The 27,065-nt window shown below is 51.3% G+C and overlaps 1 protein-coding gene across 8 annotated transcripts in view; it reads right to left on the bottom strand.

Moving 5' to 3' along the window:
* Positions 1-363: 363 nt before the first annotated feature.
* LOC148413324 (protocadherin-1-like) overlaps positions 364-27,065 on the bottom strand; it is a 67,102-nt gene continuing 40,400 nt past the window's right edge. For 4 of the 8 annotated variants that reach the window (XM_088430652.1, XM_088430651.1, XM_088430650.1 and 1 more), the window contains exon 5: positions 364-5,670. In XM_088430652.1, coding sequence (XP_088286778.1) covers positions 5,255-5,670 — 416 coding nt within the window. In that variant the 3' untranslated portion in view covers positions 364-5,254. Of the gene's footprint in view, positions 5,671-10,846; positions 13,451-18,611; positions 18,807-21,362; positions 22,352-23,114; positions 23,657-27,065 lie in introns of those variants that run through there. The other 4 variants (XM_088430655.1, XM_088430654.1, XM_088430657.1 and 1 more) reach the window with 4 other exon arrangements.

Raw genomic sequence — 27,065 nt, 5'->3', positions numbered from 1 at the left:
TTCCGACTCCGAATAAGGACATATTGGCAATTACGGTGACGTAAGAACTGGCCTCATGCGGCTGACGGATCAATCTTCCTTTACGGCTGTCAAATTGTGAAGTCACCGTTTGTAGGACGCAGCCATCATTTCTAGTCTTCTATTGCAGGAAATGAAGGCAATAAGCTCAAGAAAATACGAGTCGCTTAGCTAGACGGGAATGCTAATTTGGACACCGTTGCCCAAGCGTCGCCGCGTCTTCCGGACGGTAACACAGACAATAGCGGAATTCGAGGACGCGCGCCATTCCGGAACGACGGCACCGGAGAAGGCTCCCCGGCGCTCCGCGTCCCGCCCGCAATCAGACGCGAGGTGGCGCCGCACTTGGATTGAATGGATTTTATTGTAAAGCTACGAGGAAGAAGTCATTACACGTCATCCTTTCTTTGATGCGCTCAGCCAAACAAACAAAAAAAAGCAAATCGAAGCCAAGCGCTGACATCGATCGCCAAGTGGAACATGCGGACGGACCCGAAAAGAAGAACCCGCAGGAGCAAGAAAAGAGAAAGGCCTCGCCGCCGGAAAGGATTCCCGGGGAAAGCGGCCGAGCCGGCCGTTTCCTTCACGCGCTCCGCGTACACCACAGTAGATAGATATATTCATATATTTGCAGAAGCGTCATCTCCTTGGAAAACAAAGAAAGCTACAATTGCGTGTACATAAAACTGTACAAAAAACAAGGCATCGCTAGCATTGTTTCTCTACAAATAGAAGCCGCTCTACAAACACGGACGGGCTTCTTCTTCCGTGATTTAAAAAAAGAAAAAAAGTTCCCACTTGCCGCACATTTTTTTTTAACTTTGTTTTCTTTGCTGTGTCGTGTGCGTCACCCAAATCGTGCGGATAAACCCCTCGTGCTATCGCCTTAGCCTAAAACCTCGTACCAAACAATTGAGCTAACAAACAAACCAAAAACTGTCAGTTCCTGACATCATGTAACAAAATTGGATTGTTTTTAAAGATTGACTGTTAAGATGAAGACAAATGAAAAAACTGATGAGAAATTGCGTTTGGAGGCGATTCAACATGATCAAAATGATTTGTTTTTTCTTACAGTTGGCCACTTTGTCCTCTTAGAAAAATACAGTGTTTTATTCTAAAAAATAAAGTATTTGAATACTTCATTATCAACCATAATATTGGTTTACCATTAAGGCAGTACTTCTCAAATATTGTGTGCAAAGCTCCCCGAGGTAAGAGAAAAGCAAAAAAAAAAAAAAAACAATATAAATCAAATCAACTTTCAACAACCGTTAACTACTTTTTACAGTGTTCATACGGCGTACGGCTTAGTGTCACGGGGGCGCGCGGCGGGCGTGAAGGCCGGCGTGCTTGCGGAGGAGGACCCAAAAGCAGGAGGGCGTCGAGATCGGGGCTTGACGTCGTCCATATTTATTAACACAACGAACAGGACGGCAAAAACTCCAACTAAGGGTGCGCGCGCGCGCGCGCGCAGGCAAAACACAAAACAAACACGACGGACAGGCTAGCAGGAAAGCGACGACGGGACAGCATGACAACGACCCGACACGGGCCCAGACAAAAACTCTGCTTAAATACACTCTCAAACTAATCAGACTAACGCACGGCAGCCGGGCAGGGAACTAAGGGAGGGGATTGGAGGACACGCCAGGGGCAGGGAACACGGACAGGTGGGCTCGACCAAAACTAACGCATATGAAAACAGGAAGGAACAGAACCCCTCCAAATAAACCCAAAATCCGACAAACCATGACAGCTTAGTCGAAAATGGAAAAAAACAAACAACCGAGAGCTCTAAAGAAAAAGAAAAAAGCCTTGTCCCTGGGGCAAAAATAAAGCCCCCTCTCCCCGGCCCACTATTTGAGAAAGACTGCATTAAGGGAAGATGATTTGACACCAGCTTGAATGATTTCTTTTGCCATTTTTATGAAGACATTCAAACAAATTGGCAAGTTACATACATACATACATTTGAATCCGAAAATTTGCCTTTAACGTCACCTTTTTAACGGACACTTTTCTCAAACACTTGGATTTGTGAGGAGGTCGTCAACTTCAAAAAAAAATTAAATCAAGTAAAAGGTTCATTTAACTTAAATATAAAAAGTGTGGCCGCTCACCAAAGTTTTGTGCAAAAATGGAAAAAAGCAACACATTGAGCACACCGTGATACAGAAAAGCAGCGACTGAGACCACAACCAAAAAACCTTTTCATATTCATAAAATCTCATGCACGGTTATAATACACGTTTAGAAAAAAAAACACATGAATTGTGAGAAATGTGGACTCAGATGCCTGTGACTGCAGAAAAAAATATCATATAAATCTACCTTGTATATTTTGGCTTACAAAATACTTCAATGAACTTGACAAATGCCTCGTACCCTAACTTCTCAAGACAAATAACCCTCATTTCCGCATTGTAAGGCCCGCATAAAACCATTACGTTTACTCCAGAACATAACTGGATTCAGGAACTAACCAAGAGGAAAATTAAATACATATATGTATATTTTTAAACCTCTTGATTGGTCATGACATTTTAACATCTTTATTCTGAATTGTCTGATTGTTTTGTTTAGTGGCAGCATCACGCACTACTCTAACTTCTATTCTTTGCGCCTTATGCTGCAGTGCGCCTAACCCTAACCCGTTGAAGGTGCCCCTTATAGTTCCGTGCGCCTTATAGTGCGGAAAATCCGGTCAAACGGTGGAGGAAAAAACACTTTTGGTCGTTGGGTTTTCACTTTTCTTTCAGTCAAAACATATTAAAAAAATAGCAATGTGCTTGTTCTTATTAGTTCTTATTTTTCCTGCAGCCTGGCCAACAAAGTGCCTTTTTGGGCGCGGCTTCTTCAAACAGTTTTCAAATTTCAAACCGAGATGGCGGCTATTCACGCCAGACGCATCTGCTAAGCCACGTGAATTCCGACTGGAATACATTATACTGGCCCGCAACTTTTTTCTTGTTGTTTTGGGTTAGGGGTTCTTTTCTGCCAGGCTAATCAATGAAAGTGGGGAAAAGAGAATCTTCTTTTTTCTTTTTCGGGGTCAAAAAGTCTCAAATTAAGACTTGGAGGAATTTGTGACGCCGCTTTTAAACTTTAAGAGATGAAGTGCCCTCGCTCTCGCACATACGCACTCACGCAAACGCACGCGCTGAAAACCAAGAGAGGCGGCGAAAGGCCGCCGAGGGTCAGCGGAGGTTAATTGGCGGCAAAGAGTAAGCGTAACCTCCGTCCTCCATCTTTACCTCGCGCGGCAAAACGCGCGGGCCGCTGGGGAGGCGCCAAAAGAGAGAAAGAGAAGGGGGGGGAAAAAAATGACCCGTCCGCTTGGCGGACGGCGCCAGTACGAAGAAGAAAAGGGGAGGACGGCAGAAATCTCTGGAGTAAAATGGCTGTCCGAAATAACAAACGACCTTCGCGCGTTTAACAATTCATATGAGTACGACTCGAAATTGTGTTGAGTTTACCGACTGAAAACTGGCCAGCGGTCTTGCTTATTAACTGCCACGTAATCGTAACAATAAATAAGTAAACAATTTATCGTAGAAAAATCTTTATTTATAATTAATTCACCTTTATTTCATAATAGGAATCCGCATCGCGTTCTTGTGAAAACCAATTCAAGGGCAAGTGTTTTTCCCAATCAAATGCAATGCTTGTTTGTTGTAACCCTAACCCTAACCCTAACCCTAACCCTCCCAAAATGACGGCAGTTTCCCCGAAAAGACGCGAAGCGGTGTCTCGCGAGGTCATGGTCACGCAAACGAGGCGCGACGGCAAGTTTTCAGTCGCTACACTCAACACAATTTAGAGCCGTACTCAAATGCGTCTTTTTGACGGCGATCTTACGCCAGGGAAATCAAAGCAAAACGGCCGACAGATCAGGTGGCCCGAGGGTTTGCTCGGGCAACGTTTCGCCTCCTTCAAAGATGAGGCAGCGGCTTTAGCTTTGAGCTCATTTTCTTCGAGGTTTACATCAATTTTGAACATTTGTGTTGTTTATATTTTTCATCTTCGTTGTTTTTGCTGAATCTTCCGTCCTCGAGGTTGTCTTCGCGAGCGTTCCGTCCCATCACGATCACCCGAGTCGAGACCAACACAAAAGAGGAAAATCCCGGCGGCGTCTGTACACGCGAAACCCGTCAGTCCAGCGGCACGACGTCACATGAGCTTCGCCCTATTTACATATGGACACCTGAAAAAATACAAATAAACATTCCCAACTGTATGTAAACGAGGCAAACACCCGGTTTAAAAAACACACGACAAAATAAACGGGCCGGGCCGTTTGACTTCCGGCACGGTTGTTTTGGGAACTCTTTGCTCCAAATCCAAAGGAAGAAGTCCCAAGTCAGGCTAGATAGTTTCACGCGGCATCCTGCAAAAGGATTTACAACAAGGTCCACCGGAGGCGGTTGGGGGCCAAAAAGATGACACGAAGTATTGTTTGCGGTTTACATTCCTTCCATTTCCTCATTTACAGCTGATTGGCTGGCTTAAAGCCGGGTGGGCGGGGCCTGGATGGGTGGGCGTCAGGGAAGCGGGGCTAACACAGCCAGGCACAGACGAGGTGTTGAAGGGAGCCTCGCTTTGGGCGCTGAGGCCTTTTGGCGGCACGTTCCGGGGTGACGTCGCGAGGTACGTGAATTGGGCAGTCACGAGTTTGGGGGACGATTGTTGAACGGACGCGGAAGGTGTTCGGGGCCCATTGAGCTGCGTTTCGTCGGGGAAGTCGTGTGTTTGGGGAAAGAAAGGCGCTTATTAGGTCATTAGAGTGGTTGAGGGCGCTTTGAGTTGTTCAGGGGCACTAAGGGAGATGTTTGAGAAGCCCAGTGCAAAGTTTGAAAGGGTGGTGAGGTGGTCGGCCAGGATTCTTTAAAGTTGACTAATATGGCAGGAATGTGCTTGGCAGCGTATTCAGGGTCAGCAAGGAAGGTGTTTGGGGCCGTCACGAACGTGTTTGGGGACGTGCTTAGGGGAGGTGAGGTGGCGCGGGGGTAGTGAGCCGTTTGAGTGGGGTGTTTTGTCGGGCGGGGAGGCGTTTGAGGGCTATCACGAATGTGTTTGGGGACATCTGAGGTGTTTAGGGGAGGTGAGGTGGCGCGGGGGTAGGGTGAGCTGTTTGAGCGGGGCACCGAGTAGGGCGGGGATGTATTTCAGGGGACAGTTCAGGGGCCAAACGGGACGACCGGAAGGGCGAGGTGTTCGGGCGGCCAAGACTCCCTCACAGGTAGATCTCCCGTTTGGCGGCGGGGGCGGCGGGCGAGTGGAACTCCGTCGCCTGGCCGAGGGGAATCTCCTCCAGGCCGCAGTCTTTGGCGGGGGTCTGGCCGGCGGCCCCCAGGGAGTAGGCACTGCTGTAGGGTGTCATGAAGCGCATGTTGGCCACCCTGCCGCGCTCCTCCGCCGCCACGGGCCCGGGGCTGCCGTTGGCCACGGGCGGCGCCGGCGGCTCGTGGGCGCCGTCCGTCTCCCGGTAAGGCACGAAGGTGGACAGCTTGGGCGGGACGCCGGCCCCCTTGGGCCCCTTACGCTTGGGCGAGGCCTGGCCGGGCATCCAGCACGAATCCGAGTGGCCGAACTCGGTGCATTCGCGCGTGCAGTTGCCCGTCATGGCCACGTCCGGGAGCGGCCTCAGGTCTGCGGGCGGAGGGACACAAAGCACAAAAAGACCTCCGTCAGTCCGGTCGCCGTGGCCGCCACCAAAACCCACCCCGATTCGCTTCGTATACCGCCGCGGGCGTGATCGAAAGTGGAGCGTGCGGAAGCGTTCGGAGGAAGTGCGCCGGACGGGCTTTGTTTCGGGGGGGGGGGGGGTCACCGAGTAGAGGTTCGCATGTGTCAAACGGCCGAGCGAAGAAAGCCAATTAGGAGCCCGACGGGAAGAAGTAGAAGGGAAGGAATGATGTCGGCGGAGGAAAAGCGTGGCAAAAGGTCAGGCGGGCAAAAAGTGGCGCGCCTATGCAGGAAGTAACCTTTGTCTGGCCACGCGTGACACCGCGGCTCAGTGGGGGGGGGGGGGGCAAGCCGCCTACGAGTCCTGCCTCGAATTTCAAGCGGCCTCTTTTTATGATTGGAGTGTTTGATTGAATGGCTGGTTGGTTGATTGATTTATTCATCGATTTTGAACTTGATTTCAACTGATTGATAATTTAAATAATTGACAACTACACAGATATATATATATATATATATATATGTATGTATACACTGTTTTGTTTTGTTTTTTCCATATATATATATATATATATATATATATATATATATATATATATATGTATACACTGTTTTGTTTTGTTTTGTTTTTTCCAGCGGCGCGTGACACACCTGTCACTCTTGATTCTTACTTCAACAACTTGTTATTTTAGCACAAATTAAATAAGCCGGCAAATTGCTTAAAGGACGCAGGGACGAAGAGGACACAGCAGAGAAGACGTTGGAGGGAAATAAGACAAAGGGGGGTCGGAGGGGGGTCCTTTCATGTCAGCTTTGGCAGTAAATGAAGGGGACGGCAATTTACGGGTAAAAGACATTGAAAAAATGAAATGGGAGAGTGAAAAAGTGGAATCTTTGACACCCCCTTCAAAAACACCCTCATCCTCCTTTCTTAAACTTAATTTCTATGACTCACGAAGGACAAAACAAACGCAGTCTATTTTCTCGGTGTTTTATCGAACAAGCCGGTTTCAGACCCCTTCACGCAGGCATCCAGAAAAAAAACTAGAGAGTCCCTTTAGGTGCCTCTCAAACAAAACATTCACTTGGAAAAAAAATCAAAAATGACTGACGCACTGTGTTAAATTTTTGCACGCTGCCGGCTTGGCGTGTAAAAAATATTGGTCTCATTTCCAGCAAGTCCCCTTTCACGCAGGGGGTCAGCTACTTTTTCTGGTACCGATTAACACGAAGGACAAGCAGTTTAGGGGAAGACCCTGGTCATGTTTTTCATTTCTCGCTATTATTAAAAAACTGCTGCAGTACATATGTAAATCAAGTGACTATGTCATGGTACGGACGGCGTGACACGCCCGTGCCGGGCGGGGTCCGGCCTTTTGCGGCGCTTTGCGTTTCGGCCTCGCTGAAAGAATCGGACGGAAGGCGCCCGGAGCCGCTTCCGGCGCAAGAACGCCGCTGCGGCTTCTCCGCCGCATAAATATTTGACCGCTGCTAGAGTGTGTGTGAGTGAGTGGGTGCGTATGCGCGTTTGAGAGTGCGAGCGCGAGAGGTCTTCTAAGCCGCCAGAAGGTTTATCTTTGCTTTAAATCCACAAAGTGCCCCGAATACAAACGCGGGTCTTGCGTATCTTCGGGGCGCGTATGCCTCCTTCCCTATTTTTTCCACCTTGCCGGTCCCCACCAGGTAGCTTCGGCACGCGCAAGACGCGTCTCGACCGCCGATCGAGACTGGTCAAGACCCCGCGCGCGGGCAATAAGGCTCCCGGGCTCGGTCCTAAGGTGGACTCGGACGCGATCTAGCGGCCCGTTGATCTTGGTCAGCCGCAAAGGAAGACACTTTTGCTCAAAATTAAAGCCGCGCTGGCGATTCTTTTGACGGAGTCATTGAATTATTTATGCGCGTTTTGGAAAGACGCTTCAAGAGAGCTGGAGATCGCCGAAAGGCTTTGGCGCTCTCCCCCTGGTTTGCAAAACATGGTTTTGGACTCGGCGCCTAGCCTTTTCTTCCGTCTCTTCGCGCACGGGGACGCTAACGGCCATCTGCGACGACGCGATTTGGAATCGTCAAGAGCGCGCCGATGGCGCCTGACGGACGGACGCTCGCGTCCGTTTCCACCGGACCAAATAACAGCAAAGATATTGTCATTTGAAATTATTATGCACTCATCCAATACCGATCGGCGGCGCACGACGGGCGCCGTCACGGCGCGGCGGAGTGAAATTGTGGTCGGGCATGACGAGGCGGAGATGAAAAGCGCAAGCGCTCCTCTCGCCGGAAATAAGTGACCCCCGGCGCTCCCGTCGGCACCCCGTCCTCGCCCCAACGTAAATAACATCGACGGCGGCGTAAACGGAGGCACATCTGAGGCGCTACCAAATTAGCGACGGGGCGGGCGACGCCGACGACAACGCCGATTATTAATAGACCAAGGAGGATGAGCGGCTGTCTTCCCCGCGGCCCGGCCCGGCCCGGCCCGGCCCGGCACGGCACGGGCCCGCTATGACAGGAAAAATCAATTATCCAACAAAAGTGAATAAATTTGCAAAGCTGGCGCCCGCGGCGGGAACGTCTCCCAGGATGCACTGGGGAGCGGGCGGGGGCGGGGGGGCCACGGGGACCAGGGGACTCATTAATGGGACGCCGCCATCTTGCAATTTTGCAGAAAGCGTGAAAGGTCTGCACCGGAGGACGCCGTTTGGACCAAACTTCCAGGCGGGTGGGAACAGGGAGCCAAAAGACGGCGATGGCAAAATGGAACACAAAGGACGAGAAAGCGAAGGTAAAAGGAAGTCAAATTAGGACTGTCGGCACCACATTATTCTGATGATGATTTCGTTAATCCATTGAGTCATTCATCCATTATTTCATTATTTGGAATCAATTATTTTGCCCATCGTTCCATCGAATAATTTCACTATCAAATAGAATTTCCTGTAAGATCGTTCCATTACGTAATCGAATACTGTCATTTTTTGCAGTCAATAATTCTGTTGATTATTCCAGCGATTAATCGAATATTGATAACGCTTGCTTTCAAATTTTCCCCCCACAGGAAAAACGCATATCGAATTTTCCTCCAGACGCGGTAGCTCCGCCCTCGTCCATACGTTGAATTAGTATGTTGTGGTATCTAAGTGTACTCGTGGGTGCGTGCGACACGATGTGATCGTGCGCATGTGTGACAAAGTGTGTTTGCACGAGGGAGGGAGGGAGGAAGCTGTGAAACGGAATCGGCGGCCTCGACCGCTCCACCTTTTGGTCGCGACCGATCACATTTTTAACGGCGGGCGGCCAACAGTTTTGGCTCCTTTGCAACGGGTCCGGGAGGCCGAGGCCCGCTCGTTTGCATACGTAACGAGGGGAGAAACAAAGACGGGGAAGAGAAAAAGGATTTGTTAGCGTCGGGTTGGGGGGATTTTTTTTTTCTCTTCCCCGCGGCAGTTTTGAGCGTCGTCCAGGAAGTTGGCGGGAAATTTCTTTGCGAGACGGCGAGCGAGAAGGAAGAGGACGGTTACGGTCGTCGTCGTCGTCTTCATCCTGCCGGCTGAATGTGTGCGCGTTAAATGTTGAAGATTAAAAACGACAAAATAAAAACTGTTTTTTTCAGCCGGATCTTTTTTTCCCCCCGTCTAATCTGTGATGCAAAAGAATTACGGCACGAAGCCGAGCCGTTATCTCGCTCACGCAGCACGAGAGCGAGCGGGAGAAAAGGCGCGAGGCGGCTGAATAATGAATCAAACACGCTCTCGCCCGCGCCGCGCACATTTCTCGCAGCTGCCGTTAAATATTGAGTGGCCCCCTTTCACGCAAACGAGGGGAACAAACAGCGTATGGAAATCCGCCAGCATGGCCGCATGACCCGCCCTTGACTTTTTAGTCCACTTTTCCACGCCGCGTCCTGCCCGGTTCCAACTTTTTCACCCAAATTCGAAACCCTCTTTACAGCTGTCTTTGGTGCGTGAAAGGTGGATAAATTCCAACTCTTTTGATATTCGGGGTCAAGTCTTGGCCTTTGCCTTTCAGCGTGACCGCGTTTTACAGATGCAAATGTGAGAAAATCTGACCCGGTAACCAATTTTTACCCGGCGTTTATTTCCTTCCGCACAGCTGTCGTAACATCTTGGAAGTTGGGAAAGGTCAACGGGTAAGCTCTACCCCCCGTTTCTGCATCTACCTTTCTCGCTGCTTCCACTTTGGGGGGCGGTAATACAGTAGCGCAGTTTCACACTGCTGCCATGCTGCCTGAGACCCCAACGGAAGTTGGCAAATCCGCAGGCTAACTTTACCCCCGTTTCTGCATCCACCTTTCGCGCTGCTTCCACTTTGAGGCTCGGTAAAACAGTAGCGCAGTTTCACACTGCTGCCATACCGCCTGATACTGACTCGTTAGTCGGAAAATCTACAGGCTCCGATTTCCGCATCTACTGTACCATTCACGCCACTCCCGTTTTGAGGGTCGGTCGGTGAGAAAGTAGCCCCGTTTCACACAAGTCCACACCGTCTCTAAAGGCGGGAAGTAGGAATAAAAAGAAGCGGGATGGCGTGATAGCGCCCCCTGGAATCGAGTGGGCTCGATGACTGAGAGGAGAGGCAAAACGCGGGCTTGCTTACACACGCCGGCACCCCCGGGAAGTCTCAAGTCAGCCAGCAGGGGTCAAAGGGCGGCAGGAAATGGACAGGAAGTGGACCGTGGAGGACAGGGCTGGTGTCTGAGAGAGCGACACAACTGGAGCAGAACAACAAGGACCCTCTGGACACACGCACACACGCACGCACGCCCGCACACACACACTCGCACACACGCACATCGCCACGTGCCCGAGGCCGGCAAACGTGAGTGATGTGACGCGACGGCCGGCGAGTCCGTTTGCAGCCCGCGAGCCCGGCGGGCTTTGGCCCCGCCCCCTAGCGGCATCTCGGCCAATGGGACGCCGGCGGATATCGGCGTGTTTAGTGACTGGAAAGTCAGACGGTGAATCGGAAGGTCGGAGAGATCTCGTTTGTCGTGTTCCCGCCGAAAATGTGTGCGTCGAGCGCATTACACTCATGCTCGATTGTGTGCGCTCCATTTGAATTTTTGCACTTTATTCTGCGTGTCTTGCTCGGCTTTCGGTCGCGTCGGCGTGCGCGTTACGCCGAGTGTTGATTTTATGTGTGCCTTATTTGCATTTGAACTCTTTCTATGCATGCGTGCGAGTGCGTACGCACGTTCGCAAGTGTCACACGAGGACCGGGATACCGTACGTGTATACGTGACGGGTACCAAATCCTGGGATCGATTGAATTTTGCACTTACGGGGACCGTTTTTGTGGTCCCCTAAAGGCTTGCTTTCAGAGTCTAGCTTCAAATGGGATCTTGGTTGAAGTTAGGGTTCAAAAATGCATCACGTCAACGGGGAGTCACACTCGCTCTGTGATACTATGTGCGTTTTGTCGTTGGCTGCACGGCGGGGACCGAATCTCGGGTTTTACCGTATAATGGGGACGTCCTGCACTCACTGGGACCGTTTTGGCGGTCTTGCTTTTCGAGTCTACTGTAGCTTTGAGTTGGATTTTGCTTGAGGTAAGGGTAAGGAAATGCATCATGTCAACGGGATGTCCCCACTACGATAGAAAATCCCCCGTCCGTGCGTTTAGTGTTAAACTGCAGCTGCGGTCCGCATTACAAACAATGTAAGTGATTTTCTGCCCCGGCACCTTGCCTGCGCGTGTGTTTGCAGTAGAGCGCGCGACACAGCGTGCGTGCGTGCGTGCGTGCGTGCGTATACTCTAGTCAGTGGTAGCAGTGACCCGCGTTGGCCTCGGCCTGTTTTTTTATCTGTGCTTGTGTGACCCGAATTGTAAATACAGCATTCTGCAGCTAGCGATGTGTGTGCGCGCGTGCGCGTGTGTGTGTGGTATGAATTATGAGCATCAGCCTTCTCCCGACCCTGACGCGTGTCCGTGCTGTATGATTTGCGTCGTGCATATCAATGCACTTGTGTATATGTGAGGTTAATTGAGGGGAGGCGTTTTAAGTGTTGCCCGGGGAGACGCGCCGGCCACCGCCGCCGTCCCCTCATCGGCTATTCCGCAGCACGCTCGGCAAACAAGCGGGGGGGGGACGAGCGTCGGCTCCCCCGCCGGAGCTGGGCTCAGGCGCTAATATGTGAGGGTCAAGCCGAGTGGTCCTCACGTCAGCCCCTCTGCCCGAACACTTTCACGCCGCTTGACTCCCCCCCGATCCGCGTGAAAGGCACCGTCACGGAATGCTTCCCGTGCGCTACCCGTGCTCGTGGCGTGCGTGGTGGTGGATTGAATATTTCGCAAGAGCCAGCAAAGCCGCACCTGGTGGCAAGCACGCACTACCTGGGACGCTACCTCCTTCATCCATTTTGACGGTGCGAAAGGGGCTAGGGACGCCCGGAGTTTTGAGCGGGGACGAAAGGGAATCCTTCAACGGTAGCTGCCCTCTCGCCATCCCGGCATCCCGGCTGGCCTGCGATATACGCTAAACGCACATCGTGACGAGGCCCGCGACGTTACTTCCAAAAAAATCCCAAAAAAGGTTTGATGGTAGGCAGGGTCAAAGACATGTTTACCTTTGGCTGAAGCTGTGTGGAAAAATGGCTGGTACTAATCAATCAATCGTTAGTTACTTTAGCAATGTTTTTTACTTCGCACTCAAATACCTCAATTCCAAACCTCAATCAAAACCTAAACATTTCATTAATTTAGTACTTAATTACCCCAAGTAATTACCTAATAGCGGCCTTGTTTAGAGCCTCCATCAGCAAAATCATTGTGAATTGAAAAACATAAATACCGGCACTAAATGTCTTTAAAACAAACAGACAAAAAAACGTCTTCGGGCTTGAATGGGTTCATAGTGTGAAATAAGATTTCCATCACGGCTGAACAGGGAGTCATGATGTTGCGAGTGCCGTTGTATTTTTTTCTCTCAAACTCAAAAGTTTGGACAGCCCTGCTTTGGTCTCGTCTCCAGACCCCGCCCCCGCCCCCCTCCTCCCATTTACGCTAAGCAAGTCCAACTGGATATTCGCTCTTGCGTCCTTCCTCCTCCTCCATCTCACTCTCATGCGGCTCCTCTCTCATCTTCTCCGCAGGTGAGCGGCGAGCCTCTCGGAGCGCGTTTGGGGGAAGCGGATCGCGGCGGCGGTCCGCGGGAGTCGCCGGCGGCCGAGCAGAAAGCTTTAATGAGAAGTCTCCGTTTACTGGGGACGGACGCCGGCGCCCGACACGCGGCGAGCGCCACGCTCCAAGCGCACACTGGAACTTTTGCAGTAATGGAGGTCGGGAGGTTCTTTCTACAAACTAGCCGGCTCTGTGTTTCCTCATTAAGGGGGACGGTCGGGACACTCACAAAGACGCACACCTTCAACCGCACAAAGGCTGCTGGCTTTTTTTCCCTTTTTTCCAAACACTTTGAAAGCGCATTTTCAAAGGCGCTTTTGCGCAACCGAACATCTCTCCGTCCTCACGCCGACGTTTGCAAACGGCAGCGACGGTATTTTCGACACGCGTAACGTCTTTGAAGGCGTTTGATGATCCGCGGCGCCTGTCGGGCGTCGCCTTCGGGGGCGGTCCCAAATGGCGGCTTTCCCGAGCGATCGTTCCGCCGACCATTCGTCCGTCCGTCCGTCCGTCCGTCGGGCCGCCTACGGGGACGGTGCCGAACCTCCTCCCGTCCGGCGCGTTTCGACCATCTATCATATGTGGTCGGGTGGGTGCCTTCGGGGAACTTCTGAAATCATAGCGTCCGTCCGTCTCAATTTGAAGTAAGGTGAAAAAGCTATCCGGCGCTGCGTTTTTCACACTACCGAGAGAGCCGGGAAATGGACAGATATACTGTAATCGCGGGTCACGGTGCATCGCTACAGTGCTGAATTGGCAAAGTATCCCAATAAGCACTAGTCAAGGGCGTCAGCCACACTTTCCTCCAAAACGGACATATTTGACGCAAGCTAAGTATTTCGGAAGACCCGACTTCTGGTCCACGGCCGCGCCGGCGTCTTCGGTAGCTACGGAGAGCAACGCTCCCGTCGAATGCTCACCGCGGTGCTCAGTAAGCTTCAACTAAAGAGGAGCGCCGCCCGCCCGCCCGCCGGTCTATTCTACGGCTACGTCTATTTGACGGCGAGCGCCAGAGGGGCTAATGAAATTCGCGGCGGGAGCCGGGGTATGAGTTAGCGGCGCACTCCTCGCCGCGCGCGCATCCCACGTGCGAATGGCGCCCTTTAGCGCCCGCCCGTGCGGACGGCGCGCCGCTCGTAAAGAAGAAAATTAAATTAGCGCCCGGCTTTTTAACGTCCATTTCGCGCCGCCACTTTGAGCGGAGCCGGCGCTTAATAAACTCTCATTATTGTCTGATTCACGGCGCCAAAACACGCCGGCTCCGGTCCCGACGCTGTTAATTTGCGATGCGCGCGCCGCCGCTAAACACTTGGTTAGCTTTATCTGCCGTCGTAAGGCCTGCGCCGCGGCGCTTTATTAGCGCTCGCGCCGGCCTCGGCTGGATTGCCGTCCCTTTCCAAAGGGCTCGGGCCCCCCGGGGGAAACCCGCCCTCTTTCGCCGCTACGCCGCGTTTAACAGAAAAGAAGAAAAGGGAGGGCCAGTATTTTCCTGTTCAAATAAAAAGGGCAAATGACACTACAGAAACGTTCAAACGCCGCCAACCGCAAGAGGCTTTTACCACGATTTACCGCCAACGAACAAAACTCGCGCATTTTATCTGGTATTTCGGCTTCAGGTTCAGTAGAAAGGCGCTAGTAGCGACATTTGTCGTTCGAGAATGCGGGCCCAAACAAAATGAACGCTTTCAAGCTAAATGCTATCCTTGAGAAATGTTTGCCGCGGTCAACGTTTCTATTCAATTTCACGTTTTCAAGCTAAATGCTATGCTTGAGAAATGTTTGCCGCGTCTGCCGCGGTCAACGTTTCTATTCAATTTCACGTTTTCAAGCTAAATGCTATGCTTGAGAAATGTTTGCCGCGTCTGCCGCGGTCAACGTTTCTATTCAATTTCACGTTTTCAAGCTACGGTAGACACATCCGCCGAAATCTCGGTTCAAATGTTCAAATCTGCATGAAATGACCGCATACTATATATTTGAAGGTTTGCGGTTGTAACTGGCTGAAATTTTTCTCCAAAGCTGACAGTACGATCCGCCGCCCCATATACGCCGCAGAAAAAGCTACTTATCGTTTTTGGGTGATAAAACAATGAAATAACTTCATCCCCATGTAAATCTTTCAATTCTTATCTCTGCCCTTCAGTTCTAGATGTGTTTCTTTTACCAGTCGTTTTTTTTTGTAGCAACCTGTTTGAAATTTGGATGTATTATTTATTATTATTTATATTATTACGTGTATGCATATATATGTATATATATTTTTTATTTTTTTTCGACTAGTGACACGCACAAGCACGCATGCACACACACGCACACTCTGCCTTCTACTGGAGTGTGGCAAGATGGATGACTGCACCCGAGCACACACACTCATATGGAATCGGTGTTGCGTGTGTGTGTGTGTGGATGTGTGTGCGCGTGTGGCGTCCAGAGAGCGGAATGGTGATTAGTGTTGGGATTCTGGGACTGTGGCCTCGGTTTTCATTAAGAGCCATAAACTCACATGTGATGCAACAGCGAGCGAGCGAGCGCGCGCGCGCGCGCGGGCACGCACACGCACACACACCGACTTTGGCGCTTTGAAGACGAGCGAGCGCAAACCAGAAAGATGTTGTTTATCATGGCAGTAATTAAGCCCGCTGTTCAACTTTAATTAAAATATAACAGCGGCACTAAGTATGACCGCGCGCACACACGCGCGCGCGCGCGCGCGCGCCATTTTAGCTGGCTATTTGCCAGCAAAGATAAGGCAACATCAACGGCGATAGGAAGCGGCGCCGCCATCCGGCGTCGGCGATCCAAAAAGGCCCCGAAACCAAACGAGATTACAACGTGAGCTCGGGAATGCCGCTTATTAGCGAAAGCTCAATTAGAATCAAAATGGCTTCCCACGTATCTAAATGCGCAGCCCTGGGCAAAAGTCTTGGGACGCCACCGCTTTAGCAGGATTAAACCAGCGTGGCCGTTGAGCTCATTTCATCCATCGATGGACCGAGCGGAAAAACCGCACGCAAACGCTTACTTGATGAGCGAAGTCGGCAAAATTGGCGCTACCGGACGGACGCTCGATCGCGGCTAAAGGCTGGATGCGGCTAACGGGGACGGGGCCGATGCTGCACGACGGATGATGGGCGGAGCTAATGACGGGCGGACAAAAGGCTTTTTCTTCAATCTGCCGGAATCGCCAGTCCGTTCAAACAGCACCAAGAGAAATCGACTTTCAAATAGGAATGTGGAAATTTCACACCGACCGAATGAGCACACTAAATAAGCTAAGCAAGACTTTATTGTCATAAAAACGTGTAAATACCAACCAATAGTCGTCATAAGAATAAATACATTCACAGGAACAAGCTCCCGCTACACCCACAATTATGATTACATCCCATAATATGCACACGCGCACACACCCGCGCACAGAAACAGCAGCGACATACACAAAAGAAATAATCCATTCAACTATTAGGCGTGGACTAGAAAAAAGAGGCTTGATTGATAGTTTGGGTGAAGGGGCGGGACATCCCACCTTTAGGAAGATTATGTGCTTTTGGCAAAGCCAGCGTGGTAACAAAGTCAAGCCGTGACTTTTTCGAGACAAACGCCATCAAGCACTCCGTTTTGTTCGCAAGGCTTTCAGTAGCTGGACGGCCCTCAAAGCTGTCCAAATGCTTCCTTTTGCACACTGATAGCATTAGCATTGAATTTCCTAGCATTTATTAGCATGTAACCCCTGGGTCTCCGGGGATCAATATGTCCAAAAGTCTGGATTTGGAACGGCAGTAAATGAGCCCCACATGGGCTAAATTTGACATGTGCGGGATGTGCCTCTGGACCTCCCGTTTGCAAGCATTTCGAAGGGATGGCAGGACGACATGGCTCTATGCGATATTTTCGCCTACTACCGGTTTTTGTATCGCGCGTCAAAACATCTAAAAGCCCCAATCGGGTCAAGATTCCCCCCGGGGGTTAGTGTCGCTCCGGTTGACTTTCCGGTCAAACGCCTGCCTCCGGCGAGTGAAAGACGCCCTCATTCGCCTTAACAGCCGAGACCGGAGCCGTACCCGTAGGTCACCCAGACCGCCGACTAACAGATAAACCTTTCAAGTCCCGCACTCTAGTAGGTAAATTAGCGGAAAACAGCTTTTGGGGAGGAAAGCGAAAAAGCTCTGAAGCTAAATCATCACTCGGACCCCGTCATTATTTCCACACAACACACAAACGCGTTTTACGGTATTCTTGCCGCGTTTGAACGGGGTCGCTTTCGACACGCCGCCAAGAAGACCTCACCTCCCTAATCGCGATTTCCAACCTGATGGGGTTTTTTTTTTTCGGAAAACGTCCTCGGAACTAATCGGAAAAGGAAGAATGTCGCTGGGATTCTTTGAAGGACAGGCCCGGATTGCGCCCGGATTGCGCCCGGGTTGCGCCATTTTTATGAGAGCTTTCGGTTAGACGCTCGCGGGTCTGGGAACAGGGTTTTGAAAGGAGAAATATACATTAGAGTGAATGTCCGATCTTCCAAGAGTTCACCGGACCCTTGGCAACATGTTCTACTCCCCAAGTAGCTGTTTCACAAAGGTTGCTAGTTTTGGGGCCGTCCCTAGAGGGCGTTTTGGGGCGGGGGCATAGAATTTCATAATAAAGTTTGTTCGCCTGAGGATAAACCTGACGTGTGAGGGGTTTGAGGTTTGGTCAATACGGTTGACGGGTTAGGAGGTTTGGCCCCTGATTTGAGGTCAGGGTTAGGGTTAGGGTTAGGGTTAGCTTTCTAGATTGAAAGGGCTCCTAACGTGGGTTAGGGTTAGGGTTAGGGTTAGAATTGAAGTACAATTGAAGTACTTTCGAGAGTGTAACGCGCATGTAGAGTAGGTTTGGCACCATTTCATTTCTTGATAAATATGAGATTCATGGTAGCGATCTCTCGAACCGGGAAGTAAAACGGCTGGAAATAACGGGGGCAAAAGCGGGCGTTTTACCGACATTAAAATGATATACGGCTCTTACTAACACGCGTTCATTCCTGCGAGGATTCATAACGCTAGTTTTGCCCGCAAGGGTATTATTTGCTACTGACGGTTGATTGTCCGGCCCCGCGCCCCCAAACGGGCGTTTTGGCCACTTGGGCATTTCTGCCGTAAAACTTTGTCGGCGGTAAATGAAAGGTCGCTGTTCCCTAGGCCGACTCGGCGCAAATTCTCTCCTCCGCAGCTCGGGAACCAAAACCAAAGTGAATGAGGCGGTGTAGGGGCGCGGGCAGGAGGGGATCGCTCCTGTCGTCAAAAGCCAACTTCCAGCCGTTTTCATCTACATACAATATTTTGTTTAGGGTGACGAATCAAGATTGCGACACGGGTGAAAGAGCGGGCTTTTGGAGTAAGGCCCCCTTGAAGACTTTTTCTCCGACACCCTGTTTACACCGTGACCTAGGCTTGCCGTTACATCACGCGTTACAAAGGAAAGAACAACGGGGGTTTTTAGGCCAGCGCTTTTACAAATATTTGACTAGAGCAACAGGAGCAATTACAAAAAAAAAAATCGGACTTCTCCGGTCAAACATCCGTCCGGAGACCCGATGCCATTTCACCCTGACCTCCGAAATAGGTGCCGTCAAATAAATACAAAAAAGCAACCCTAAAGCAGGAGTTTGCTCGTCGCTCGCTTGAGAAAAACAAAAAGATTTTTACAAAAGGATATCCAGACAGTCCATGGGAGTCCAAACAACTTGTGGATATATTCTCCTTGTTCCGAGAAAGCACGAAAATCCCCCCCCCCCAAAAAAAAGCAAAATCCGTACAAGTGCAGCAAAGAGTGAGGGTAAAAAGCGCGACCGTGTTTCAAATGGACCAGGAAGAAGAAAAAAAAAAAGAAGAGGACAAAAAAGTGTTCCTCCTTTGGGACTTTTTTGTCTTAAGGAAGTCTTTTTAGTCCGGCCGCCCTCCCCGGCTGGCTGCTGGACGCCGCCGCACCTGCGAGAGGATAGACACGCAGGGTCTTACACCTCAGGTCACGCCAGGCACAAGAGCACAATCCATGCAAAAATTAAAAAAAGGAGGTCAAAAGTCAAATCAAAATTAGGGGGCAAAATAGAAGCAGCTTGGAAAAAAAAAAGGACAAGCGCACTAAAGCAAAATGAATTCTTGGAGGAGATTAAAAAAACACAGATGGACATTTCTCATTTATGACACGAACGTAGCTTTGAAAGATGCTAAATATGCCAATACGTATGTCATGTCAAGTTGACGAAATATAAGATCGCCTCAAAACTATCGGCCCTTTTCTTATCCGGGAAATCAAAGAGGCGGCGTAGCGCGGCGTAGCGCGGCGTCGCTACCCGCCGTTAGCTTCGCGAAGGCAGACGAGCGCTCACTAGCGCTCAGTTGTCCTTGCCCGTCGACGAAAAGCCATTCGGACGTCTCTTTTGAACACGCCCGATTGCCGCCCATCGCACTTCTTTGCACCTTTTGGACATCTGCCGCACGTTAGCCGACGAGGCTTCGCTAAGGTGACACTTTTCATTTTGGGGGGGACGAAAAAAGCGAATCACTTAACCGCCATGTCAATTCTCTCATTTCAGTAAGCCCGGCCCAGACCGAGGGAAGGAATTACCGCTGACCCAAAAACTTTGCCCAATTTCAGACTGTTTTGCGCGCGTCCTTTGTGATGAAAAAGACCGATTTGGCGTCGATCCGTACAAGTGCTGTCAAGGGGGTCATCTTCTTTCAATTGCAAAAAATGACAAATCCACCACGCAAAAGCTGACTTTGTGAGTCCTCTGACCATGGGCACATCCAACAAATTTGTCATTGATCTTTGCGGCCGGTGTTTTTTTTTTTTTTGTCATCCAAGAAAAAATGGCTCGGGAGTGCCCCTGGCAATTCCTCCGAAAATCTTCTCCCAATTCAGCTGCCAAAGCCACTTATTGTAGAGGTTGCAATATGAAATGCGGTGCACATGGATACACAAAATGAGTCGAAATACGTCAAAATAAGTCCGCTCTTTTGCGTCCAAGTGGCCGTTCCGCGCCCATCGGAAGCCGCCTGGATTCATAAAAAAGTCCAAAGTTCCTCAAGCTTGCTTGGCTTGGCAACATGCACTCTGATGGCCATGACTAGCGTGAGTAGAAGACCCCCAAAAATGTCTCAAGGGGCCTTGTTCCAAGTCTGCCATTTGGTTTTCTCAAGGGGGCCTTGTTCCAAGTCTGCCATTTGGTTTTCAAGTGCCTATTTGTGGCCCGATGTGAGCGACCCGGAGATGGGCGCATTTATCCAAAAGTGTCAAAAACTTGGACTAGAAAGCCAAAGGCAGTACTTCATTCATCCCCGCGTGTTATGTTTGTTTCTTTGGAATAGTAAGTCTGTCTTTTTGTCCCGGGTCATGCGGAAATATTTTGCATACGTGTGTATGTATAAGCCCGCTAATATTGAGATGGTTTTGGAAATCTTAGAAACGGCAATTATATTCTTTGGTCATTTCGACCCGGCTCATTCAATAGGAGCCTCACGCGGACGGGCCCGTGGTGAGTCGGGCGACCAAAAAAGTCTGGGAAAGGGCAGGCGATGCGGGCAAAGCACCAAATAAGGCCTCGCTGATTCCGCGCGGTCGGTCGGTCGGGCGGCGCTGAGGAACCACGGCAAATATGTGCTCGCCGCTAATGAGCGGCGCACGTCGCCGAAAGATGGCCTCAAAGCAAACAAACAAGCGGGCCGAGGAGCGGCGCCGGCCGAGGAGCGGCTTTCGCCAGGCGCCTTTCAGCCGCACGGAGACGATTGGCCACAGGCGGCGCTAACGCGCACGCGGCGTCCATCGCACCACGCTGAAGAGCAAACGTGATCGGAAGCACGGGGGAAGATCGGGGCTAGGGAACTTCTATTTATATTTGACTGTATTTGCACTTTGTTTTTATTTCACTTTTAAATTATTTGATTATTTTATTGAATTTGATTTGACTCCATGTACTGTACTTTATTCTGATTGAAATCATTTGGATTTGCTTTCCATTTTTATTTGATTTCGATGTTCGTTTCTATATTTTTTTATCGGTCGCCCTCGGTTTAAAAACGCATCGATCCGAAGTGCGTAGTAATGGTTGGTGAGACAAAGGGCCTGCTCTTCCCAAGCAATTTCCATACATGAATCTATACGTGAAGGGATGGCCGCTGGCGCCCGAGGGAGAAAGATTCTTCAGGGGTCTGCTAAAGTTCCCATTTTTGAATCCGGGCCTATATCGGCATCGCCAACGGGACTGGAAGCTACGCAGGGGACTCCCCTCGGATTTGGAGGCAGCCCGCACGGAGGATGGGAGAACGGGGGGGATGGACGTATTCCTTTGCCGCGGGGGAACCGCGAGAACGGGGAGCCTTCGCGGCTGGGCCCACGGCCAAGGTTGTATACTCCGCCCAAGCTCTGTCCACCTACGGTCAGGTTTGCGGTCCGCCCACATCCCGCCGGTATAACGGAACGCCCCACCTATTTTGAAAGCCGTATCGTTGTGAAATCAAAAGCTATACGAAGGAGCGTTGCAAACCGGTGACGGCCGCTTCCGGCAAACCGCCGCTTCCTTGAGCCCGTTCGGGACTGCGGAAGAGACCCCCGAGAGCCGAAGGGAGCGGGCGAGAAATGACAGGAGCGACCAAAAAAATCGCCAGGTTAAAGCGCGGGGGACGGCCGAATCCCGCTCCGGTATCTCGTCACTTCGTCGCTTTGAAAAAGATCTCAAGAAAAGAAGCTTGGCCCCCGGACCTTGAAAACATCCAGAGCAATCGATCCTCTCCTTTCGCTTGTCTTTTCTGCTGATTCGCTTGCAGAGAATTAGACACGATTAGTCGCGGTCAGAGAGAAGAAGAAGATGGGAAGCGGGCGCGTGTGGCGCGCATCTCGCGCGCGCATCTCACGCGGGCATCTCGCGCAGGCATCTCACGCACGCGCTGCCTTGCGCTAGTTTGCAAATGAAAAGGACTGCTCCTACTTGACCGCTTATGCATTCAAGGCAATCTTCTTTTGTCAAAGATGAGCGGGGAAAGAAGTGAGCAAACGATTTGAAAAAGGAATGGAAGAGACGGAAGCGGACCAGATGAGATGAGAGGAGAAGGCATTGAGAGGACGAGTGCCGGAGAGAGAAAAACACTCCAGAGGAAGAATGAATGACACGTGAGCGGGTCACTCCTACAACGATAAACGCAAAAAGCAGAGATGAGGAGCGTGTGTGCGTGTCTGTGTGCGTGTCTGCCATTCAACTCATTTAGGAAGACAAAATGGAGCCTGGCTGTCGGTCCGCCGCGATTGTTATCTTCCAGTCGTCATCTCCGGCCTCCTGGTTTTTGCCCTCTTCTTCCTCCTGCCGCTCTCCCTTCCTTCCCCCGGCCGTCCATATGTTGCGCGAGATATGTCTTTTTTTTCCGGGCTCGAGCCACGTCCTCTGATTCGGATCGCGGCCGAAGACTGGTCACCCTTCTTCACGTGACTTTATCCCCGTCTGTCGGTCAACTGGACGTTCCTTGAACGGTTCCAGCTTCTTAAAAGTCAAAATTTCATGTCATGTACTCGCACGCAGGGGTAACCTATGTCTGTACATCCACCCGCCCGTCCAGCCGTTCACGACGTGTGCCTTCTCCCGCTTTTCCTCTTTTGCGTGCTTTTTGCCCTCCGTCTCACGCTCCCCTCATCCCGATTGTTTCCTCCCGCCCTTTCCGTTCCCCCACTCGTCCTCATCGTGCCCCCCCCCGTTCTTCCTTCTTATCTTCTTTTCCTCCTCCTTTTTGGCGATCGGCGCCTCCTCGCGATCTTCGGCGCCAAAGCTGCGCTCATCCCAAATCCGGAGAGATTCCGCTCCGCCGCCTAGTGGCGTCCGTTCATCGAGGCGGTGGTTGGCGACGGCGCGCCAGACGAAAAATTGCCAGCGGCGGGGAGCGCTCGGGTTTCCGACCGTTCGGAAGGACGCGAAAAGCCGATTGAAGATTGTTGGCGCGGCGGCGGCACAGACGTTCACCTTTTCGCGCCAAAAGGAGACGAATCATAAAAGGCGTCGGAAAGTCGGCATTAGCATGTTAGCGGCGGCCGGGTCGCCTTCAGTCCTTGGCCCCGAACGCGAGGTCGGTGCGGCTTGGGTAGATAATCCGCCGGGCCTTTTGATTTTCTGCCTTTTCGCGCCGCGTTGGCACACCCGCTCGCCTTTTCATTTGCTCTTTTGTGTGGCGCACAATGAAGGCGCGGGCTGAAGCGCCGCCGACGCTCCTCCGGCCCCCCCGTCCCACCGCTGCCCTCCCCTCGCCTTAAAAGGTTTTTTTTCTTTTTTGTGTCAGCGCCATCTCCGTCTTGACTTCCTTAAAAAAAAAAAAAAAAAAAAGCCTCGGGCGCCCACATCTCGCTGGCTTTAACAAGCGTTCATTTGGGTCCTGACCCTTGAAGTACACAAGCAGCGAATAGGACTGAAAAGTGATTTGATCAGCGAAAAAGTGAAAGACCGAAGGTGTATGTAGATTGAATTGTGTTGCAATGCGCTGGATTACCGAGACCGAGATGAAGCCCGATACGATTGCGGCACTTGGACAAGGGTTTTCCGAGACGGGGTCGGCTCCCGATCTTCAAATTTCCGGTCTGTTATTATAGCCTGCTGTAGATGCAGATGAAGTGGTAGGTGTTGGAATAGTCGGATGTAGCTTCTCCCATATCCGTTTCGTACAATGAGTATGTTGGTGGATTATGGGAAATGGAGGTTTTCCGTTGGAGATTGCGAAGAGGGTGCGAGGCGACGGCGCGTCTCCTACGACTCCGCCGCCCAACCCGAGGACGGAGCAGCACGATGACTTGATTCAAACCCCTAAACGAATAAAGCAATACAAATAAATAAATAAGCGGCGTCCGCGTTCCGTCAAGGCGTACGAAGAGCTTTTGGGGATGGAGCGAGTGAAAGGCGACGCCAAGAAGAGCGCGGGCATGCTTGAAATCCGCCGGGTTAGCGCTACGCGGCCGCGACGACGAAACGGCTTAGGCGGGCCGGAGCCGGGGTCGACTCGGGATGCAAATAACGAGACGGCGAGAGACGCGATTGGTCGGCGGCGAGACAAATCAACTGCGACCGGACCGATCGCCGCCACAACAAACCGCAAATGGGAAATTGACTTCCTGTCGCAAGTGTGAGCTATGCGCCGGCGCGCGCACAAATCCCAACGCTTACGTGCTGCTGCACACTGATGGCTATATATTTTTACACGCACGCGCTTGCATATTCCGAGATGTGACTCACGACTTCCTCCCAGTGTATAAACACACACTTGTCAAAATACACACAGCAGGGTTACACACTCTGGATTGGAGGTGTTGTGCCTGCAAAAATGTCTTCCTTCAGACCTCCTGTCACATTTGCAAAATGGAAAAAAGGGATTTGATGCCTTTTGGTTTTTTCACTATATGAGAGTAGAGCGGAAATTTTGTTTTACTGTATATATGAGTTCATATATGTACATTTAACTGTACATTGAAACTGAAATGATAATACACAGTTACGTATTATCATTTTGAGGGGAAAAAAAAAAAATGTGTGTGTTTTGTTTTGGGGGGGTGGATCTTATCACTTCCATTCTCTACTAATAAAAATACCCCCTAACCCTAACCCTAACCCTAACCCTTGTAACTGAACTGGGGGATGAACACAGTTACGTATTATCATTTTGAGGGGAAAAAAAGAATTTTTTTGGGGGGTGGAACTTATCACTTCCATTCTCTACGAATAAAAATACCCCCCAAAATATTTGTTTGAATCTTGTTTTGAAAGTGCTGTGAGAATATAGGAAGGCCCTGCTTTTCACACGAAAGCCGATGAGGACAGAGGACGCGACGAGGACGGCCCGTCCCATTAACGGAGCGGGAGGACGGGGAGGAACAAGGTCGCTCCGTTCTGACTTTGCCGTCCGGCGGGAGAAGAAAAATGCTGGCGCGCTGCGGGGGAGGTGACCCCCGTCATCCGGGACGCGCGCGCGTCAGCCTACATTTGCGCGCGGCCCCCGGGCCCCGTCCTTGTCCCCCCGGTGCCCACTCCTGATCCGCGGCCCCGGGCGGTGCCGCGTGACCGATGCTCCCGCCGCTAAACAACGGCGCCGCGCACGTATCGTGCCGAGGGTTAAGGTCCAGTTTTCTATTCGAAGCAAAATGGCAGGTTCATCGAGTTCAGAATTTGCCAAAAGAATGCACTCGATAAAGGAGTGGAATGGATTAGGTTTTCCTGTCCTCTAACCTTGTACCTCGCCACTCGTCAATCAATAAGCTGGAGGCGTCATAACTTTGACACCATCCCCTCGGCTTTTCTGATATCCCCGCGCGCGAACAAGGCCGGGCTCGGACGTCGGTTCGGCCCGCTCGCTTCTTTCGTTGAAAATAACGCCGCAAGAACCTTAGCTAACATGAGCCACTGTTAGCCGCAACAGGCGCTGGCTGCATAAAGCCAACCAACGGCTGCTAGCACCCATACCGACGGCCTTCATTTTTGGAAAAAAAAAACCAAAGTTCTATTTGAAGAATGAATGTAAACGTTGGTCGCCGCCGCGTCTAGAGCTCGGCCCCAAACAAATGCGGATTAGCGTCGTATGATCTCACGAGCTTGCCAGGTCGAAGCGTACCCAAACGCCGCCGGACGGACACTGCGCGGCGGAAATAACCGGCTTTGCAAGATCGGCAACCAATCGCGGGCCAAGCAGATCGGGGCGCACCTTGGCCGCCCGCGATCGGATTACGCCGTCATCCACCCCCCCCCCCCCCCCCTCCCCCTCCCCCGCTGATCCCTCGGCTGATTTGACAGACAATAGCATTAAATGGCATCAGGCCAGGGCCGCACGGCTTACATTAACGCCGCCGGGGAGGGGAAAGATTCAAGACTTTGATTGTCTTATGCATAGTAATACCGCACGCCGACATTCTTATTCTTCCCCGAGCAATAATAAATAAATGAATACTAATAAACGATAGTTAAATAATAAATGCTAATAAATGAATAGACTTACATTCTGAGCATATTGCAGAGTAGATAGAGTGAAGAAAGTGTATAGATAATATCATGTAGTGTGAAATATGACGTGTTTATCAGCTTTCCTGCACCGCGCGGGGTTGGAAGTTGCAATCGCGCCCGCTGTCAAATGACTCGCGCCGAGGCCTTTGTTCGGGATCCGGACGGCCCGTGGGTACAAGCTGTTTGCCGGCCCGGCGGTCCTGGCCCCCGGGCCCCTGCGGCATCTGCACGATCGCAGCGGTTCAAACACATTGCGTCGCGGGTGAGTATCGTCCCCGACGAGGTCGCGTCTCCTCCCGCACCGAGCGGAGGGCCGCTCCACAGATGCGCCCAGAGGACTTGATCGCGCGCTGGAGGGCCTTCCTGTCTACCTCTGGGGAGAGGACGGATGCGCGGCGGGTACAGGCCCCTTCGTCTACTGAAATCTACTGACGGATTCCAAACACCGGCCGGGGGACCGTTTGCCGAAATGACTTGAGAGTTCTTCGAGCGGTCGGCTCCCGTGTTAAATTCAACACTTTCAATTGATCAAAATTGTTGAAATATAACGTGCGAGATAGTCGCCAATAGTATCCATGGCTAAAAACGAAACAAACTAACAAAAAATGAAGACCGCATTTGTACAGAAGAGGATTCTGCCTTTGGAGCGACGATATATTTATGAACTCATTCAATGCCAAAAGAGTCCAGACACTCAATCCCAGATACTCCGGAATTGGAGGCGAGATGCTAAGCTAACGGCTAGCTGGCGAGTCACCCATCAAGTCTCCCGCCATCGATCCGCGGACTCGATCTGGTCTCGGCTCCCAGTAAGAGGCTTGCGGCGACAAATCTCGTCGTAATTAGCCGAACGTGGACTAACCGGCTCCCGGAGCGGGATTACCTGCCGGTCTGCATCTAATCCCGGGGATCATCCGCCTTGTCCTCCCGGGTCCCGGCCGCTCGCCCGCACTCGCGGTCATGCAACCCCCAGCGTTTGCATGTTTCTATCACGTTTAACCCCGGGGTGAATTTTCCCTAACCTGGCCTTATTATCACCCAATTCGGACTGAGCTCGAAAGCCTCGAGACCTCATCGAATAACAACGTACCACTTTTGCTTTGGGCCCCCGGCCCTTTGTTCAGGACTGGGGTTGAACGTCTACGGTACGGACTACAAAGGAGTCCATCTTGGAAAGCCGTCCTCGAGATGGGAGCCGGCAGGACGCCGTCGTTGCCGCGGGCGCGCC

This window comes from Hippichthys cyanospilos, chromosome 13, assembly GCF_059441005.1.
Source record: "Hippichthys cyanospilos isolate Australia breed blue-spotted pipefish chromosome 13, RoL_Hcya_1.0, whole genome shotgun sequence".
Classification (NCBI taxonomy): Eukaryota; Metazoa; Chordata; class Actinopteri; order Syngnathiformes; family Syngnathidae; genus Hippichthys; species Hippichthys cyanospilos.
The sequence above is the reverse complement of the archived record's forward strand: the minus strand, read 5'-3'. Positions and strand labels throughout refer to the sequence as shown.